This window comes from Punctularia strigosozonata, assembly GCF_000264995.1.
Source record: "Punctularia strigosozonata HHB-11173 SS5 unplaced genomic scaffold PUNSTscaffold_4, whole genome shotgun sequence".
NCBI classification, from domain to species: domain Eukaryota; kingdom Fungi; phylum Basidiomycota; class Agaricomycetes; order Corticiales; family Punctulariaceae; genus Punctularia; species Punctularia strigosozonata.
In genome coordinates, this window is record NW_006767436.1 from 570,660 (window position 1) to 588,458 (window position 17,799).

Consider the following 17,799-nt stretch of genomic DNA (forward strand, 5'->3'; position numbering starts at 1 on the left):
AAACGGTGAAACTGGTATGATACATGCCGTCAGGAGTTTTTGAGGAGATCAGCTCTCCATCCTGCCCCACCGGGACGATCCCGAATCCAATTTCCAGCGCTTCCGTGGGTGCGTCGTCGCCTCCCAGTTGACGATGTGACCGAAGAGTTCCCCGTCCTCTTGGCCAGTGGTATCTTCCGTGGCCAATAATAGGTTCTTGAGGGAATCCTGAACCAAGCCGGCGGTCTTGAGCTTCTTTTCTAACGATGGTATGGCTGTCTTTCTCGGTGGTGCGATCTGAGGCCACGGTTAGGATACGTTCAACATGACCGTCAAACCGTCCGGAAATGGGACTTACGGGTGTCTTCAAATATGTATGCTTGGGGGGTAAGGATGGTAGTGGGTGTGGCATCGCCCGGAGCGTGGCCGGCACCTTCGGGGCCTCTTCGTCATCTGACCCCAGCATCTCTGGCTGAGGCTCCTCGGGCGGCGGTGGAAGTAGTGTAGTAAGGGATCCGCTGCGTATACCGAGGCCTGTCGGAAAACAGAGCGTCCAGCTCCGTAGTATGAAAGGATAGGATATTAGCACACACGTTCCATCTTCCGAGCCGACTTTACAGCACAGACGTGGAGGTCCTTGGGTTCCAGACTCTTCTCGCCACAAGCCTTCATCAAGTCGGTGACCAGAGGGCCCGACCTGTTGGCGAGGTTGGCATAGTTGTGCGCTTCCTCATACAACCTCTCTACAACTACGACCAGCAAACCCTCAGCAGCATACTGGATGCTCTTGCAAACCGGACTCACATGCGATGACTTCGCCCTCCAAGCGCCGGAGCGCTGCGGGTTCCGCCGACTTGAAGCCCGCAACGCGTAGCTGTGCCGACACGAGCTGCTCGACGGCCTGTGACGCCACGCGCGAGTTCACGAACGACGCATCCGGTGCGGCAGGCGTTTCAGCTGCCGGTAACACCAGCGTGCTTTCAGGTTGGACCGGGTACGCGTAGGCGCTCGGTGGAACGGGATTACTTGGGAACTGGTACACCGGCGTTTGGGCTGCGTACGACATGCCGGCCAGTAGTGACGGTGGGAGTCAAGTCGGATAGATAACTGGACCCAAGCACGATCCAGTGCGCGCGTTTCGCAACTTGCTCTCCCTCGCTCCTTGCACTTTCCCCTCGTCCATCCCCATCCCCTCGTCGAATATGTCGGCCGAGACGACGATCGTCGAACGGCCCTCGGCCCCGATGCGCACTGAGACGTTCCGCACCTCGCGCCCCAGCATCGTCGGCCCCGACGAGCCCCAGCCGCCGTTCCCTATCGTCCTCCAGGGGCCGGTGCAGCACGGCTTCGGGCGCGGCGGGAAGGACCTCGGGTGCCCTACCGGTGCGCTATGGGCATCCTCCTTCCGCCGCTGATCGCGTCTCTCAACGACCTCCGTTATCTAACCGGGCGCTTATGTGGTCTGCCGTCGGGCTTCGCAGCTAATCTCCCGGACGAGTCCCTGCCGCCGATGAGCAACGTCACGGAGACGGGTGTATACTACGGGTTCGCGCAGGTGCTCAAGGGCGAGGAAGGCGAGTCGTTATGCTCCGAAGACTCCAAAGTGTTGCCGATGGTCATGAGTTTGGGATGGAACCCGTTCTATAAGAACGAGCGCATGACGGCGGTTCGTCTTTTCACCCCCATGTTGATCAAACACCAACATATCGATCAGGAAATTCATATCATGCACGACTTCCGATCCGACTTCTACGGCTACGAACTCAAGGCAATCGTCCTTGGATACATTCGTCCAGAGCTGGATTATACATCTCGAGGTTGTACCAATATGTATGAACAATATTCACCGATTGACAAAGGTACAACAGAGGCACTCATAGAAGACATCGAGACCGATAAACGCGTAGCGCTGAACTGCCTAGCGCGTCCTGCATACGCCAAGTTTCGCACTGATCCACTGTTCCGCCAAGGTCCTCCTTAGACCTTCCCGCATCGCGGTCGTTTCTTGGTGCCTGATGCAACACAGGACGTATGTTGAAGGGCATATGCGTGGCGCATAGAGTAATATAAAGTACCGTACAAGAGTTGGGCCCACTTGATGTCGTAAGTACGCGAAGGAAGGACAATCGAGAGCTCTGACTGTATCCGCGTGATTTTCTGAATATTCTGAATCCTCTGGTATTTTGTTGGCGACATTTAGTCCCTGCTGCGACTGCGGGACGACCGAGTGCTGACGGACATCGCCGACGAGCCGCTCGACGAAGAGCGTCCACGCCTGCCGCGCCCACGGTCCGAAGGTGGGGACGCCGACCTTGAACCCGACCTACCGCGATTCCGCGCGCGGTCGACATCCATGTTGTCGTCGCGCTTAGGTGGAGGAGAACGGGAGCGTGTAGGGGAGCGCGTGCGGGACCTAGAGCGAGAGTCAGACCGTGACGGGGACCTTGACGGAGAGCGCTTGCGGCGCAGGGGAGACGAGCGCCGACGATTGTCTGGAGATGGCGAGCGCCTCGATCCGCGGAGTGGCGAAGGCGAGCGCCGTGAGACGGATCTCGGAGGATGCGGGGGAGGCGAGCGACTGTAGCGCCGAGAAGGAGGGGCGGGCGACCCTGAGCGACGACGGTACGGCGGGCGGGCCGGCGGCGGCGAACGCGAGGGCGAGCGGGAGGGCGAGCGAGAGTCGTACCGGCGCCTCGAGCGGCCTGGAGGAGAGCGAGATCGTGAGCGGCGGCTTCCACGGTCATCACGTTGGTCTCTGGGAGGTGGTCCCCGACGAGGCGGAGGGCTTAGGCTGCGTCGGTCACGATAATCCCTCACGGGCCTATCCCTGTCTCGGTATCCACCTGAACTCCGTGGAGGTGGCGGGGGTGGCATATCGCGCCCACCAGGCCTGCGGTCCGCATCGCGGCCTTGCGCCTCCCTCTCCCTCCTCAGCCTGTCTTCTTCGCGCCTCCGCAGCCTGTCCTTCTCCCTCTTCTCAGCCTCCCACTTCTCCTTCTGCGCCTGCCACTTAGCGCGCTCCTCCTCCCTCCGCGCCTCCCTCTCTTCCCTCTCCGCTTGCCGCTTAAGCTTGTTCTCCTCCTGCTTCTCCCTGTCAAACGCCTCGCCCTCCGCATAGTCAGCGCGGGTGCCTAGGGCGCGGGCCATTTTGCTGAGCTCGGCCTTTTTCGCGGCGGCGATGCCGTGGGTGTCGGAGGGTTTTAGGCCCTTGGCGTTGATGGTATCGTGCATGCTGGCCAACAGCTTTTCACGGAGCGCAGAAACCTGCTTGTCTATCTCTGCTTCGTCAACCCTGGCGACGCATCGTCAGTCACGTCATTGCAAACTGGCGGGTTCAGATGCTGGACATACCCATCGTCCTCGAGCTGGAGTTGAAGCTCCAAGCACTTCACTTCCACCTTTCGCTTCCGTTCATGTTCCAATATTTCCGCGTCTGGTTCGCGATGCTTGGGAGGCGCAACATCCCATGCGGAGGCTCTGTCAGCGGCTGGCTGTTGCGACCGTATGTACGACAGGTTTTTCTGGACATAACCGTTTGTGCCGCTGCACAAAAGTTGCTCAATCAACCGATATTCGAATGTGCCGACGGATTGCTGGCGTACCTGCCACGAGGAGTCGTTAAACCGATGCCGTTGTACATGGTCGCTGGAGTCGAAGGCGCTACCTGACGGAGTTTGAAATGGCCTCATGACGGTCACGTTACTACTGGACGAAAAGCTCCGCGCCAGGCTCCGCCCAACCTTGCTTCGCCTCCTTGGTCACTACGATCGCGATTTCAAGAATATTCTCCACTACGGACTAAACCTGCCATGGACGTGTCTATGGCCTTGGAAAATGCTGAGGACTACTGCCCTTCTCTTCCCGAAGGTCGTACCATTGCTCCGACGGCAAGCTCTACGATCCCTGAACCGGAGGATAGATCCGGCATAAATCACGCATATATCAACACCAACACTTCTGCTGGGACTTTGCCTCTTCATGACGTAGCTATTCGACAATTGTCGCAAAGCCCTACTCTCTTTTCCTCCGCACGGCGCGCGTGGCTCCCGGTGTTAATTGACCCAAGAGACATACCTCCGCCTCGACAACCCACCGTTACCACTTCGTACCCTCTGCCTAAGTCTTCTGACGTGCCCTTACCTGGCCTCTCAGTATCTGAACTCCTCTTGACGACCGTGTCTACGCTTCTTGATCCGCAGCTCCGACAGGAAAATGATACAGGCGCATATATGCACTCATCTCATGCTGAGACGGGTGGATCCCAGCAAAGCGGATTAATAGACAACCTCGCTGATGCTTTCAACTCTCCTCGCGGTGATGATAATGAAATGGAGTGCGAAACTGCCACCACATGCACCAATGATCCCGCCTTCTCAGACGACTGCGAGGCTACTGGTCCCTCTAGTGAAGAACCGCCAATAGGACCACATGAAAAGGTTCTCTTGGAGGCGGACCACGAGGCCTATGCATCGCCTCTTGAATTGGTAGAGGACTTGCCTCTTGTACCCTTCACCGATGGCCGATATCGACCGGCTGAGGATAATCTCGGTCATCACGACAATGTCCAACTGGAGCTTCAAAACGATTCCTTCAACGTTGGGAGAAGAGACTCTGCAGCCGGCTCTTCCGATCTCCCGCTTATTTCTCCATCTCAAAATCCTGTAGTTGAACCTGAAGCGCAACCGACGACTCGATTCCCAGCTGACCAATCTGATCCTTCTCCGGCTGAATCATCTGTATTCTCGGTAGCACTGCCCGATGGCGCGATGCTTCAGTCCAGTCGACACTCCCCAGTTCTTCATCTTCCTCTGCTGTTCCGGCCGTCCGTCGCTCTTACGTGCAACAACGGATCCGACCCGAGCACAAGCGTATCGGAGGCTTCGCGACCGTCGCTTCGGAAGTTGCTCACAGGCTATGCCGAATCACCGCCATCTTCAAGCCCGCCTATTCCTGAAGCTGATATGCAAGATCCCTGGACCGAGTCGTCTGAAAATCGCCCTCACACTGAAGACTCTGAACCAACGTCGACGTGCGCCTCTGCTGGACATGACGAAGATGCTACCCCCTCTGCGTCTTTGCCTGGCCACATCCAGCCGGATGGGAACTTGGAGCTACGGCATCCTCGGCCCTCCAGATTGCTCCCGGACCTCGACTCTTTCAAAGACTTCTTGCAATCACGGCCTGATTTCACGAGCACCCCTTTGCATCCTGATGGACTCGATCATGTCGGGCTGAGCGTAACGAGTCTTTCTTCTTCGCCGCCCCTAAGCTCGAGCCCCAGCCGCATATTCACGTCATCTCCTGCCGTTCCTTCATCTGGAGACGATCTGTTCCCGCTAGACGACAAGCATGATAACGACGGTTACGGGGATACCAGCGAGCTGCCTAACGCGGGAAACTACATGCTGGAGCTTCCTCACACTTTGTTGAGTGCCCCGGAAACGGATGCTCTTGGGGCTGCAAATTTGTTCAATCGCGAGATGGACGACCTTCAGATGGAGATAGCAGGTGGCGAGTACGATCTGCCGCCATCATCACCACCTCCGCTGTCGTGGTCACCACCACCTGCCAATGTTGATAGAACAGAGGCGGGGACAGCCATGATCACGGTGGGTGCTTATGAACAGATCATGACCTCTGTATTGCTCACAGTGATCATACCATGACAGGACCAAGGCGATGAGATGGAATCGCAAGCCGTCCAGGAGGCTGGACAGAGCAGTAGCTTCAACGATGTACGATCTCTCACAGCTCTTATGCAGTATCGATGGCTCTACATAACTCCTTCAGGACCATAGCGCTCATTCTACGTTTCAGCCCGAGGAATTGAAAGAAGTATCGGCCAAGCGGAAGGTACCCCTCTGCCAATCGCTCTTTGCTTCCATTTCTTATCCATTCTCCAGAGGACCGGCAGCCCTGCGCTGCCGAACCCCAAGCGTCATACGAGCGTCACTCTCGATCGCGAGCATAAGAAACTGATCGCGCCCTTCCGTTCGCCAAAGCCGGTTCCAAAGAAGAGCAGCGACAAATGCAAACCGAGCATGCTATCGCCGCTCGCGCTCGCACTGGGCAATACAGGAGTGTCGCCCGGCGTCAGCAAGGCGTCCTCGTCGAAGCAGGACACTTCCAGCGCGCCGCTTTCCGCTAAGGAAGCCGAATGGCAAAAAATCAAGGATTATACGCCCAGAGCGGCTGCCAAGTTCAAGTCACCCCTCGCGTCGTCCGCCTCCGCCTCGTCGAGGTTGAACGCTGCTGTCAAGTTCACGCCGACGATCCAAGCTCTGGAAAGGAAGCTACAGGTTCTTAAGCGCGCGGTCAAGATCAAAGAGGACGGCGAACAAGAGAAGCTGGACCAGCTGGCCGCGAAGTGGCGGGAGAGCGGGAGAGGGATCGCGTGGGAGGTATGGAATCTGGTCAAGGACCGCGCAGAGGCCGGAGACCCGTCGGGTTCGAAGAGTGGAGGCTGGGGATACGACGACGAGAAGAAACCCTTCCAAAGCAACTGGGGGTGGGATGTATCTCACGATCAGCAAGCGAACGACGTCGGCCCCTACGAAGAGGAACCACCGCGCTCTTCGCCATGTGACGATGAGAATACGGATCGACCGTCAGACAACTTGGGGACCATGCTCAGGCAACTCAAGATTGATCCAGCGACGCTTGGGTGGGATGACGCCATGGAAGACTTTGTCGATTGAGTATTGTCCTGATTTGTGCATTGTATACTGTATGCTTGCATGTGAGCCCACGCCTTGCGTCGTCCAGAACGAACGTGTACGATGTGCCTGTATATCCCTGTAGAGTCCGCAATCCAACTTTGACGTTCACGTATCCCACGTCGCTCACCATTGACATTCAGGTCTCAGAACTCTAACGCCTGACCAACACGCTAAAGAGAGCGGACAGACCTCGCTCTCCGATCTATGCCCGCACACGATGCCCGCACACCCGTTCATCCTCGTCGCGCCTGCCACTCGCGGCCTCTCGCTCGCAATCACCCGGCACCTCCTGCAACACACCACGCTCCCCATCTACGCTACGCACCGCAGTGATGACCCGGCCGCTGTGCACGCGCACATCCTCTCCCCGCTCACCTCCTCCAACATCGACGCCAAGCGCCTCACGCTCCTCCCGCTCGACCTCACCTGTCCCGATTCCATAGCCGCCGCCTCTCACCAACTCCGCGAGACCCTGCCCGAGGACGCGTACATGCATATGGGCTGGTTCGGCGGCGGCGTGCTGCACCCCGAACGCTCGCCGGCCGATTTATGCATCAAGAAGATCCAAGAAACGCTCCAGATTAACACCGTCTCCCACCTCCTGCTAATGGCGCACTTCTCCCAGTTCCTTCCACCCCGAACATCTCATCCCGCTCCGCTGTCGAAGTGGGTGCACGTCTCTGCGCGCGTCGGCTCCATCTCCGATAACCGCGCCGGCGGCTGGTTCTCCTACCGCGCTTCCAAGGCCGCGCTCAACCAGTCCATCCGCACATTCGATCTCTGGTTGCAGCAGCGGCGCATCCCCGCCATGGCTGTCGGCGTGCATCCTGGTACGGTGAAGACGGGCCTGAGCAAGGAATTCTGGGCAAGCGTGGAGAATGGCAAGGGAAAGTTGTTTGAGCCGGAGGAGGCAGCAGCGAATCTTGTACGGGTTGTGGAGAGTCTCGGAGAGGAGGGCAGGGGACGGGTGTGGGATTGGAAGGGGGAGGAGGTGCCGCCTTGACTACGACGTTCCTTGGGTATATACATTATTGGGGTATACGGATGCACAGCTCAACGGGCTATGGATTGTGAGCCGGCACTCGGATTAGAGATCGAGATTCTCTCGGGATATCTAGAGAGCCACGCCGTTCAACATCCAGAGCGTACACACCACAGAAAGATGACTCGCCTCGCTTGTATTCGCGACTTCAGATCTTCTTCGTATAACTGATCCGCGCCTAGCTGATTCCCGAGCGTGAGCCATCCTGGGCGCGTGTTGTGTTTCCGCCCGAAGATTTCAATCTTGCGCCCGCCGGGACACATGCGCTCGATCAGACCGTAGACTTCATCAGGCTTGCGCGACGTCTCCCGAACCTGGCACCCATGCGTCAAAACGCCGGACGCGAAGGGAGAAAGAAATTCATACCTCGGACACTATGACGTCTGTGTCGAGGCCTCTGTTGCACCATGAGGGGTAGACAATATTGCCGGCGGAGTCCGTGCGCGTTTTGACGGCGACGAGCATGTGCTCTTTAGTGTGATTGAGCCAATGACCTGTCCTGCCAGTCCGAATCACCCTTTGCAACTGCGTCACCGTACATTAGCGATGGCGAAGATGGGAAAGGAAGCCAGACGCTCACCTGATTGGTTTTGATCCAGACGACTTCATCGACACGCGTATAACCCCATACACGGAGGCATTCCCGACCGACTTCCATAGCGCGGCCGGTAACCCAGAGAAATAGCAGCCCCTCGTCTTGTAACGCGGGTATGGGCATCGCGCGCATCTCGTCATCCGTCATCGTTCCGTAGGGCAACTATCAGATAGCAATGTATGGGTATATCGGCGGTTTGGACGCAGACAAAAGATCGGACGCACGCTCATGTGGATATCCCAGGGCGGGTCGGCCATGATGACATGAAATTTGCCGAGCACCGAGTAATCGAACCGCCTCAGGTCGCAGTTTATCCATTGAGGCGGTAGAAGAGGTTTGTCCTCGCTTGTCGGTCCCAACCCGATGGGGAGTTTAAACTCCTGCGCCTTCGCCACCTCCTTGCTGCTGTCCCTTTGCGAAAACGTCACTCCGCCCTGGCTCGTGTTCGAATTTGCAACAAACGCAGATCCATCCCCTTCGTCCCAGTCTACCTCGTAGTGCAGGTACCGACAGGGCGCCTTTTCCTTGCCCCTCCCACCCGCGCCCAGGCCGCTGGGTAAGCTGACAGGCGTGCTCATAGTGCCCGGCGGGCGAGGTGCAGACGGTAATGGTGGGATGGAAGGCGAGAGCGCATAAGTTGGTTCGGAATAGCACGTGTTCAGGTATGAGCAGTGGCCGAGGGAAGGGTCGGTGTGCGCGCGGATGATGGGGCGGAAGTGCACACGGGGGCAAATGCTCGATCCTGAGTCAGCTCCCTGTGCTTGTGCGCGGAACTTGGCGCAGTCATCTTTGGTGATGCGCGGACAGACGGGCTCGAAGGCGTTGGTAGAGCGGAAGCGCTCGGCCAGCAGGCGACCCTTCGCAGTCCCTCGTTGCAAGATCGCGTAGACCTCCCGAAGCTCGCGGCTCAGATGTCTGCTCGGCGATGTCGGCGGGTCGGCGTGCTCATCCTCGCCAGGGGCGGCGTCGGCATCAACGTGCTCATCCTCCGGGTCGCCTGTGGCAGAGTCGGCGTCCTCGTCACGTACGGGGCGCTTGCGCTTCTTTGCGGGACGGGGGAGCGCGCTCGGTCCTAGCTGAACGTCGAGCACGACTAAGGTTCTGTTCCCGGTGTCGTCGCGGTGGACGACGACGGTGCCGTGCTCCCAGGTACGCGAGAAGGCCGAAAGGATGGAATCGAAGCGTGCGAGATCGGTGAGGCGTAAGGGTGGGCGCGCGCTGGGCGTGGTGCGCGCAGAGGCCGCGATGAGCTTGGCCAGGAGAACGGGCGAGTCAATTGGGAAAACAAGGCGGGACGGCCGCGCGAGGGCGGCGAGTCCGCTCGAGACGAACGCTGTCTGCGACGGGTCTGGGGCCGTCGAAGTCATCGTCAACCTTCGACCCGAATTTGGTTGTGACTGGGATCACTTGCCTTGCTGATGAATCAGAGCTTGATCAGAGAGAACTCTGACCGAATCATGTTAGATATCTGATCTACTCATTTGCATCAACTAATCATATCGCTCAGAGTTCAGTAACCCGACCGTGATCAGATAAGTCTTCGCCGTAAACGGGGCCTTTCTCGAAGCTTCCAGCATCCCGCATCGCCCAAGCCATGCACCGTCATAAACCCTCGCATCTGAGCGTCTACCTAGCGGATTGTAACTTCTACATATCACCATGGCCGACGTAAGTACCCCCTCCCCAATCCCTCCAGTCGTGGGAGGCTGACGACATGGTGTATTGCAGGTAAACGCACTGAAAGACCAAGGCAACAAGGCCTTCGCTGCGAAAGACTATGACAAGGCGATCGAGCTCTTTAGCCAGGCGATCGCGCTTGACCCGAAGAACCATGTGCTTTACTCGAACCGGAGCGCAGCACACGCCGGGAAGAAGGAGTACATCAAGGCGCTCGAGGATGCCGAGGAGGTACGTTCTTCACAACGGTGATTCTCTCCAGTTCATCGGAATAGCTGTTGACCGTTTTCCAACAACTATAGTGTGTCAAGGTGAATCCGAACTGGGCGAAAGGCTACGCACGTAAAGGCGCTGCGCTGCACGGCGCCAGGCGATACGACGAGTCCATCGCCGCCTACGAAGCCGGCCTAAAGCTCGAAGACAGCCCTGCACTACGCAAGGGTCTCAAGGAGGTGCAAGATGCAAAGGGTATGTCTGCGCTTATCTTGCACATTATTCCGCAAATATTGACCACGTTTCATGGGCCACAGAGTCTGAAGGTGGCGGCCTGGGACTTGGCAAACTCTTCGCCGATCCCAACCTTATCGGTAAACTCGCCGCGAACCCGAAGACCTCCAAGCACTTTGCCGACCCGTCCTTTGTGCAGACCCTGCGCAGCATCCAACAAAATCCTAAGCTTGCCGAGGGGTGTGTACAGTCCCCTATATTCTCTTACACGAGTCGACCGACTAACTGCGGTTCGCAGCATGCTTGGACGCGACCCGCGCATGATTGATGTGCTTGGCGTCCTTATGGGCATCGACATGCAGGGCTTCAGCCGCCCCGAAGGCTCAGAAGAGCTGCCGCCCGGTTTTGAAAAGTCTCCCACATCTCCTCCCGCCTCCTCCTCTTCTCCACCTCCTCAAGCTTCGACGTCAACCTCCCAACCCCCTTCAACTTCAACTCCTAAGCCGAAAGCTGAAGAAGCTCCCGTGGAAGATGTCGAGATGGAGGATGCCGACGATGAGGACAAGAAGGCACAGAAGGAGGCTGAGGCGGAAAAGAAGCTTGGATCGGAGGCGTACAAAAAACGCGATTTCGCCACAGCGGCGCAACACTTCCAGAAAGCTTGGGATCTCTGGCCTAAGGACATCACCTACCTCTCTAACCTAGGAGGTGAGCTCATGTTCGCTATTGAGCCTCTGGGGCAATGCTTACAAGGCGCTTTATCAGCCGTCCACCTTGAAGAAGGCGACTACGACAAGTGCATCGAAGTCTGCCAGACCGCCGTCGACGAGGGCCGTTCGCTCCGCGCGGACTACAAGCTTGTCGCCAAGGCGCTCGGGCGCATCGGCACTGCCTACGCGAAGAAGGGTGACTTACCCTCCGCGATCAAATTCTACGAAAAGTCGCTCACCGAGCACCGCACGCCCGACATCCTCACTAAGCTACGCGAGACGGAGAAGCTTAAGGCCGAGCTCGACCGCAAGGCGTACATCGATCCCGAGAAGTCTGCCGCAGCGCGCGAGGAGGGCAACAAGCAGTTCAAGGCGGGCGACTTCGCCGGCGCGGTGAAGAGCTACACCGAGGCGATCAAGCGCGACCCGGCCGACCCGCGCGGGTACACGAACCGCGCGGCGGCGTACAACAAGCTCGCGGCGCTCCCGGAGGCGCTCAAGGACGCCGAGGCGGCGATCGCGGCGGACCCGACGTACGTGAAGGCGTACATCCGCAAGTCGCACGTGCTCTTCGGCATGCGCGAGTACAGCAAGGCGCTCGAGGCCGCGCAGGAGGCGGCGGAGCACGATGCGGAAGGGAAGAACACGACGGAGATCCAGCAGCAGATGATCAAGATTCAGCAGGCGCTGGCGACGGAACGCGCGGGCCAGACGGACGAGCAGGTGATGGAGCAGGCGATGCGCGATCCGGAAGTGGCGCAGATCTTGAACGACCCCGTTATGCGCAGCATACTAGAGCAGGCGCAGAGCAACCCGGGCGCGCTGCAGGACCATATGAAGAACCCGATCGTGCGCCAGAAGATACAGAAGCTCGTGAACGCGGGTATCATCCGGACGCGGTGAGACGACAGATCGAGGGGGTATTTCACAGCCAGTTACGGGGTCCAACGAAATGTGACATAATATCCATATTGTATTTTACAGCCATCCATCGTCGTTGCATATACAGTTCTAACGTGTTGTCTCATCGCTCCGTATATGATCTCTCTGATCTCGCCTTCGATCAAGCTTTATCCGGCGACGACCAAGACCATTCTGCATATCCTGCCTCATCGAATATCCTCCGTACTTCCTTCTCCAACGCCTCATTCACTTGCCCGCCCTCTTTCGCGGCTCTCCACGCTTTGACACTCGCATGCACTTCGTCTGGCGTACTCAACCCTGCGATCATAGGCCAGCCGTTCTCATTCGCGAGCCTGTACGCATATCCCAGCGCGACGTCAGGCAGCGTCGAACCATTCTCGGAGGAAATCTGGATCGCCTTGTCGCGCGCGGCTTTGAGCGCCTGGGGCGCTGGGTGCCAAGTGGGCGTATTACCCGTGAGGAGACCCATGTTAAGTGGAGAGGCGGCGACGAGCTGGGAGATCTTGGCGCGTTCTGTGAGGGCCGGGGCGAAGGCGAGGAGCGACTGGTTCTGGAGGTTGAGGTGCGAGTAGGAGAGAAGGGCGTCGAGGGGTTTTCCGGTCTTGTGCAGAACGAGAAGGGCGATGCGGAGGAGCGTAGGGAGTGGATAACCTGGGGTTGTTGGCGGCATGAAATCAAGTATATGCACAGAAAAAATTGGAAACAACCTGCGATGCCGACGTTCTTGATCAACCCTTCATCCTGCATCTTGCGCATTTCCGCGATCGCGTCCAGCACCTTCTGGTCGCCCTCGCCCCATACTTTACCCTCGCTCCCGGGCTCAAGCCCATATTCTGCCACCTTTTCTGTGAGGGCTAGCGCATGTCTACCGGAGGAACCCTCTGCGGCAGTAGGCGGGGGTACGGGCGTCGCGACGAACTCGAGGTCGTGAAGGAAGACAACGTCGAGGTAGGGCGTATTGAGTCGCTCGAGGCTTCGCATGACCGACGCTCTTATAGTCGCCGGGGAGTAGTCGAAGTCCCATGGGCCGTAACGTCCGCATTTAGTCATCTGAGGCATCATGGTCGACATACATATCAAAAATGAACAGAACAATCGAGGCTTACAATTTTGTACGAGAGTCGAGGAAATTCAGCCTCGAGCGATTTCAGCACGGTGCCCAGGACGATCTCCGATGGGCCATCTAACAAAATGGCAATTTAGGTGCTAAGTTGTTGACAGAATCGGCGCGCTCACAATACGCGGACGTATCGAATGCCTTGATGCCGTAGCTTTACGACGCGCCGCAGTCATGAACAACCAAGTCCGCGTAGTCTGAGGCAGAGGGAACAATACCGGAGAGCAAGCCTGACGGTGCGCAATGGAACATCGCTCTCGAGGTACTCTTCCTTGTTGTACGAGCTGTTAAGAGGCGCAGCGCCGAAGATGAGTTCAGGTAGCTGCAAGGCGCCGACTTCGCTCTATGACCGCATCGATATCAATTGAGTTATGTTCCCGAGAGCGTGTTGGAAGCCAACATACAGGCGCCTTTCCTTCCACAGGGTTGTCTTCCGGTCCATCAGGGATGGAATCGAGGGGCGGGAACGCGAACACAGGCTGAGGAGCGTCTAATCGGGAGACCATGGTTGTCGCAGATATTGAAGATGTTCAATCGCAACCCAAGATGTCAGAGCGGCAGAACGCGATCGCATGGAGCGATCACGCTAGCATGGTCACGCGGGAGTAACGTCACGCAGGCAGAAACATGATATTGCAGAGTTCGCCGTTTACAGGGATAGGAGTAGCCGGCTCTACGGTTCCCCAACAATCCGTAGAAATCGAGTGATCTACCACTTGTCGCGCGACCAGCTAAGGGGTTAGAAGGACAACGCGTTAAAAGGAGTGTAAGAACCCAGTTCAGAGAGATGTTAGCCCACCTCTTCTCGAACTTCTGGTTGACGCTGATCAGCTTTGTACCCTCGTCGGGCTGAATCTTGTTCCAGGGCGTTGGGTTGTCCTTAGTCCACACGACTGAGAGATATTGAGGAAAGAGATTGGAACCAGCACGGATGAATGGTGGAAAGTCATGCGGAAACGAGCAATGAGATGGTGTGCCATTAAGCAGAAAGTGAATGGTGCGCTGACCGGTAGGACCACGCGCAAGGCGGGTGAGGTACCAGGACCCGCCCACGATGACGCCGCCAATGATAGCGTAGCTATTATACAGACGATGAGCCTCCCGAACAAATGCCCTCAAGGACTCAGCTTACATCGGGATCGCCTAAGCAGTTCGCGAAAACTTAGTTGAGCGCTACGCATCGCAGGAGGTAGGGTATAGCTGAACGGGTTGGCCCGGAACGTACCTCAATGGCGAACCAGTGCTTCATGAACGACTTCTGCGGGGGCCTGACAGGCATTGTGACTAGTCCCAGCAGTCAGAAAACAGCTCGAGTGCCTCCAGAAACCGGACTTGCTTGATAGTTAACGGGACGACAGAAGAGACTGAGATGGGGTTTGTTGGGTCCAGACGAGTTGACCGGCTGCGACCTCCGTCACACTTGGTCGTGCTAATTCCCACACTTAGCCCAGGTCACTTCCAGGCCCGTGCTGCCACCTGCTGCCACGCCCAAGCCACGCCGCCGCGCTGCTCGTCGGCAAGCACAATACCTACATTCATCCTCATTGCTCTCCACCGTGTTCTTGAAGCTCTCATCGCCGCTGCAACGATTAGCTCTGAATTTGTGAAGATGTTCGGCCGGATCACCCACCTCGCTTTTGACGCTCTCTTGATTGCTGCATTTCTCGCTGGTATACGGCGAACGACCGGTCTCACGTACGTACTATCGTTTCGGTCTGTATCTTTTCTGACCGGAGATTGTATGCATAGACCCGCGATTGCCAAAGTGCCGAACAAAGATATCCGTCGTAAGCATCCCTTATGCTGCCTTGTCCGCCCTATCATGCTTGCTTACCATCCGACAGAGTTCTTGCGGTCTTACCTGGAGGCGGGAGAGTATGCGTTTGACTTTGCCGTGGTGGTGATGGGCGTACGTTATCCCTCGATTGCTTCACGGCTTCTCGATTGATCCTCCTTTTGTAGAGGTCCCCGTCATTCACGCGCGAACGCGGGGATCAATAGAGTCATCTCCATCTCATGCTTTCAACACATATGCAAGTCCCGTGCATTCTGAGCCAAGTATGCGATCGATTGACGAAAGATTCGCAGATTTCGGATTGCCATTTGTATCTACCAGACGTGTGCACTGTACCATTACTAATGACACCAATAAATTATCGCCATTCACCCGATTGCACCCCGCACTTGCCGTCATAGGAGCGTCCGGGCTCGTTGCGAACATGAAGACGTAACAGCATTGATACCCGCTACGAAACGACAGCACAGGCATGTTCTCTATCGTTCCTGTTTGACAGGGTCTGGTCTGGCTCGTTCATTGCGGGTGGGCGTCGCCCGCAAAATTGAAAGAATCGTATGAGGCGACGAAACCGCGCCGTAAGTGCTTTCATTTGACTGGTCGCCGCAGGAGGTCAAATCTCACCCGAGGCGCTGATAGCGGGCGTGCCGAAACATATCGAGCAGTGGCTCCATAACAGCGCTGTGGCTTGAACTGAGTTTCTCGCTCTTCAGCGATGCAAGCAGGCCATTGTCACGAAATGATCAATCAGCGGACCAGTGGCCTTGTACACCCATTGTGTCTTTCAGAAATATAAGGCATCGCCGATCTACAATCCTCCGAGACACTATCCTCCCTTGTTCCAGGCATTCCACCCAACATGGACAGCCTGTCGTTGGAAAGCCTGTCGTTGGAGCTCTTACAGGAGATATTCAAACTTGCCTGTCTGGATGATGGCACTACCGGACGTTCGCTATCTCAGGTGTCACATTGGATCCGAACAGCTTCTGAGCGGTACCGATACCAGAGTCTCGTTCTTCGGGAGCGGGAGCAGATTGCGCCTTTCCTAGAAATCTTCAAGAGTGCGGCGCCCGCGAAGAAACCGGTCGTACGGCATCTATGTGTGTCCTTTGGGATGGAGGACGAAGCCAGAGATGCCCGCGCCTACGTGCAGTCGTTTTCGGGCTCGTGGGTATTCCGAACCCGGCAGTGGATCGACCACGAGGAGGACGCCGAGCTGTTACGGGAGCTGGTCTCCCTAGTCGCACCTACATTGGTGTCGTGCGCTCTCATCGGGGACCAGTGGCGCGATTCCGAGCCTCGCCGTTTCACAACTCGACTTCCAGCGCTTCAAGCCCTGTGGACATCTGAACTATTGCGTTGGGATGCGGGGCATGGACCTCTTCTTCCCGCCTTGCGTTTTCTCGACTTGGCTTGTGTCCTTCCATTTCGTGGGCTGAGAGATGGCATCAACGAACGGATCGTCCAGCTGTGTGGTCCCGCGACTCCTTGCATTAGATACAGCTTCTGGCGTCTGGCGGAGTTGTGTGGAGTGTGGTCCACACAAGTTACCCCATATGATGATGGTATGTCCGTCTTCTTCATGTAGTACATCCCCTCTTATGATTTCTCCAGAATCAGAATCAGTTGAGAGTTTGACGAACTTCCGACTCTCCTGGTCTAAACCCGAGAAATGCCATGGCACATGGAAAGCAAGCTACAACGGAGGACCATGCGTGGTGTCTTTCGGGCTGATCCAGGATACAAGCCGTATTGAAGATGTCGAAGCAGACTGGATGCATTTTGTCAACCATGGTGTGACCTCCTGGCATGATGGGAATCCCCCGCAGGCACTGGATCCGTTGCCCTGATAGCTAATGTCATTTACGAAGAATGGCGAGTGCTAAATTGTATACAGACCATCTACTCTAGCACAACGCCGAAAATCAAGCTTATCTATCATATTGTGTTCTATCTGCTCATACCAGCGATCATGATGAACTCATTTGCGCATCCTCAGCTTCTGAATGCGTGGGGAATTGACGTTTAGCTATTGCACTTATTACACGCGCAACCGTATCCTTTTCATGAATCTACTTAGTTGGGCGTGCATCATCTCGCGTTCTCTATGCCCTGTGAGCCAAATGCCCCAGGACAGCACGAACATCGACTACAGAAGCCTGTTCGTCTCACATCGTCAAAAGATAGCCATCCCTTTACATACCGAGATGTATGTATGGTGCCCACCGGCTTGGCTCAGGATGCACCGTCCGCAGCTCCCGCACTGCAGCATCGAGTGCATACTATGGGATGTCGTCCGAATTAAGATATTCACTCTCGTGCCGAAAATCTCCTTGTATAACGACCTTGCAATAATCGGCCCGTCAAGATCTTCCATGGACTCAACCGGAGTAGCATCAGCCCCCGCCATTCAACAGTGGAATTAGCACATGCCATAGGGTAGCAATAACGCTTTTGAACCCAGCGAATAATATTGTGGCTGCAAGATGGACAGCCTGAACTGGCTGTGCCTAAGGGGGTGCTCAACGTCAAGTCAATGGCGTCAAATAGAAAATAAGCTCTCACCTTATCTCCCTTGGCGGTTTCGCATGCGCTCAGGAAAGCCATGAAAGGTCGCTTCAGAGGTATCGACATCAACTGCTCGATGGTCACCATTTCGTCCCGCATCACGAAGCTACTCTTGAGCGGGTTGTTGGGATCTTGTCGCGCATGGCATGCGAGGTGAAGCATCGTTGCGTCTGGTAATTCTGCTAGTAGAGTCTGAGCCCGCAGCCCGTTTCTAGCAGGGCATCAT

At 56.7% G+C, this 17,799-nt stretch overlaps 10 protein-coding genes across 10 annotated transcripts; 4 read left to right on the top strand and 6 right to left on the bottom strand.

Annotated features, from left to right (window-relative positions):
* Positions 1-48: 48 nt before the first annotated feature.
* PUNSTDRAFT_64930 (uncharacterized protein) lies at positions 49-1,045 on the bottom strand (the record flags this gene model as incomplete). The annotated part of the gene is made up of 4 exons (XM_007381778.1): positions 49-276; positions 338-536; positions 569-728; positions 784-1,045. 4 exons carry the CDS (start codon positions 1,043-1,045, stop codon positions 49-51), a joined length of 849 nt encoding a protein of 282 aa, XP_007381840.1.
* Positions 49-3,619, bottom strand: PUNSTDRAFT_125238 (cwf21-domain-containing protein; the record flags this gene model as incomplete). Its single annotated transcript, XM_007381779.1, has 8 exons — positions 49-276; positions 338-513; positions 573-728; positions 784-1,645; positions 1,694-1,794; positions 1,846-3,271; positions 3,331-3,522; positions 3,582-3,619. 3 exons carry the CDS (start codon positions 3,617-3,619, stop codon positions 2,176-2,178), a joined length of 1,326 nt encoding a protein of 441 aa, XP_007381841.1. The 3' UTR covers positions 49-276; positions 338-513; positions 573-728; positions 784-1,645; positions 1,694-1,794; positions 1,846-2,175.
* On the top strand, positions 1,182-1,960 carry PUNSTDRAFT_63874 (riboflavin kinase; the record flags this gene model as incomplete). Its single annotated transcript, XM_007381780.1, has 4 exons — positions 1,182-1,362; positions 1,461-1,645; positions 1,694-1,796; positions 1,848-1,960. The coding sequence occupies 4 exons, from the start codon at positions 1,182-1,184 to the stop codon at positions 1,958-1,960; spliced, it is 582 nt and encodes a 193-aa protein (XP_007381842.1).
* A 169-nt stretch (positions 3,620-3,788) lies between the features above and the next one.
* On the top strand, positions 3,789-6,677 carry PUNSTDRAFT_132423 (uncharacterized protein; the record flags this gene model as incomplete). Its single annotated transcript, XM_007381781.1, has 4 exons — positions 3,789-5,588; positions 5,649-5,714; positions 5,770-5,832; positions 5,883-6,677. 4 exons carry the CDS (start codon positions 3,789-3,791, stop codon positions 6,675-6,677), a joined length of 2,724 nt encoding a protein of 907 aa, XP_007381843.1.
* Positions 6,678-6,801: 124 nt separating this feature from the next.
* On the bottom strand, positions 6,802-9,702 carry PUNSTDRAFT_142376 (MT-A70-domain-containing protein; the record flags this gene model as incomplete). Its single annotated transcript, XM_007381782.1, has 5 exons — positions 6,802-7,812; positions 7,870-8,054; positions 8,107-8,265; positions 8,321-8,497; positions 8,560-9,702. 5 exons carry the CDS (start codon positions 9,700-9,702, stop codon positions 7,752-7,754), a joined length of 1,725 nt encoding a protein of 574 aa, XP_007381844.1. The 3' UTR covers positions 6,802-7,751.
* A 2,530-nt stretch (positions 9,703-12,232) lies between these two features.
* On the bottom strand, positions 12,233-13,716 carry PUNSTDRAFT_132427 (Aldo/keto reductase; the record flags this gene model as incomplete). The annotated part of the gene is made up of 6 exons (XM_007381783.1): positions 12,233-12,744; positions 12,801-13,143; positions 13,200-13,276; positions 13,330-13,364; positions 13,429-13,553; positions 13,615-13,716. 6 exons carry the CDS (start codon positions 13,714-13,716, stop codon positions 12,233-12,235), a joined length of 1,194 nt encoding a protein of 397 aa, XP_007381845.1.
* A 43-nt stretch (positions 13,717-13,759) lies between these two features.
* Positions 13,760-14,590, bottom strand: PUNSTDRAFT_99774 (uncharacterized protein). Its single transcript, XM_007381784.1, has 6 exons — positions 14,547-14,590; positions 14,436-14,494; positions 14,343-14,353; positions 14,218-14,288; positions 14,010-14,103; positions 13,760-13,941 (listed from the first exon to the last, which is right to left on the bottom strand). The coding sequence occupies exons 2-6, from the start codon at positions 14,487-14,489 to the stop codon at positions 13,920-13,922; spliced, it is 252 nt and encodes an 83-aa protein (XP_007381846.1). The 5' UTR covers positions 14,490-14,494; positions 14,547-14,590; the 3' UTR covers positions 13,760-13,919.
* A 229-nt stretch (positions 14,591-14,819) lies between these two features.
* PUNSTDRAFT_65811 (DUF1748-domain-containing protein) lies at positions 14,820-15,158 on the top strand (the record flags this gene model as incomplete). The annotated part of the gene is made up of 3 exons (XM_007381785.1): positions 14,820-14,905; positions 14,960-14,997; positions 15,055-15,158. 3 exons carry the CDS (start codon positions 14,820-14,822, stop codon positions 15,156-15,158), a joined length of 228 nt encoding a protein of 75 aa, XP_007381847.1.
* A 706-nt stretch (positions 15,159-15,864) lies between these two features.
* PUNSTDRAFT_132430 (uncharacterized protein) lies at positions 15,865-16,355 on the top strand (the record flags this gene model as incomplete). The annotated part of the gene is made up of 2 exons (XM_007381786.1): positions 15,865-16,265; positions 16,331-16,355. 2 exons carry the CDS (start codon positions 15,865-15,867, stop codon positions 16,353-16,355), a joined length of 426 nt encoding a protein of 141 aa, XP_007381848.1.
* A 973-nt stretch (positions 16,356-17,328) lies between these two features.
* Positions 17,329-17,780, bottom strand: PUNSTDRAFT_21467 (uncharacterized protein; the record flags this gene model as incomplete). The annotated part of the gene is made up of 3 exons (XM_007381787.1): positions 17,329-17,385; positions 17,435-17,515; positions 17,571-17,780. Coding segments are annotated over 3 exons (348 nt in total), but the record flags the coding sequence as incomplete, so codon positions are not given.
* Positions 17,781-17,799: the final 19 nt, after the last annotated feature.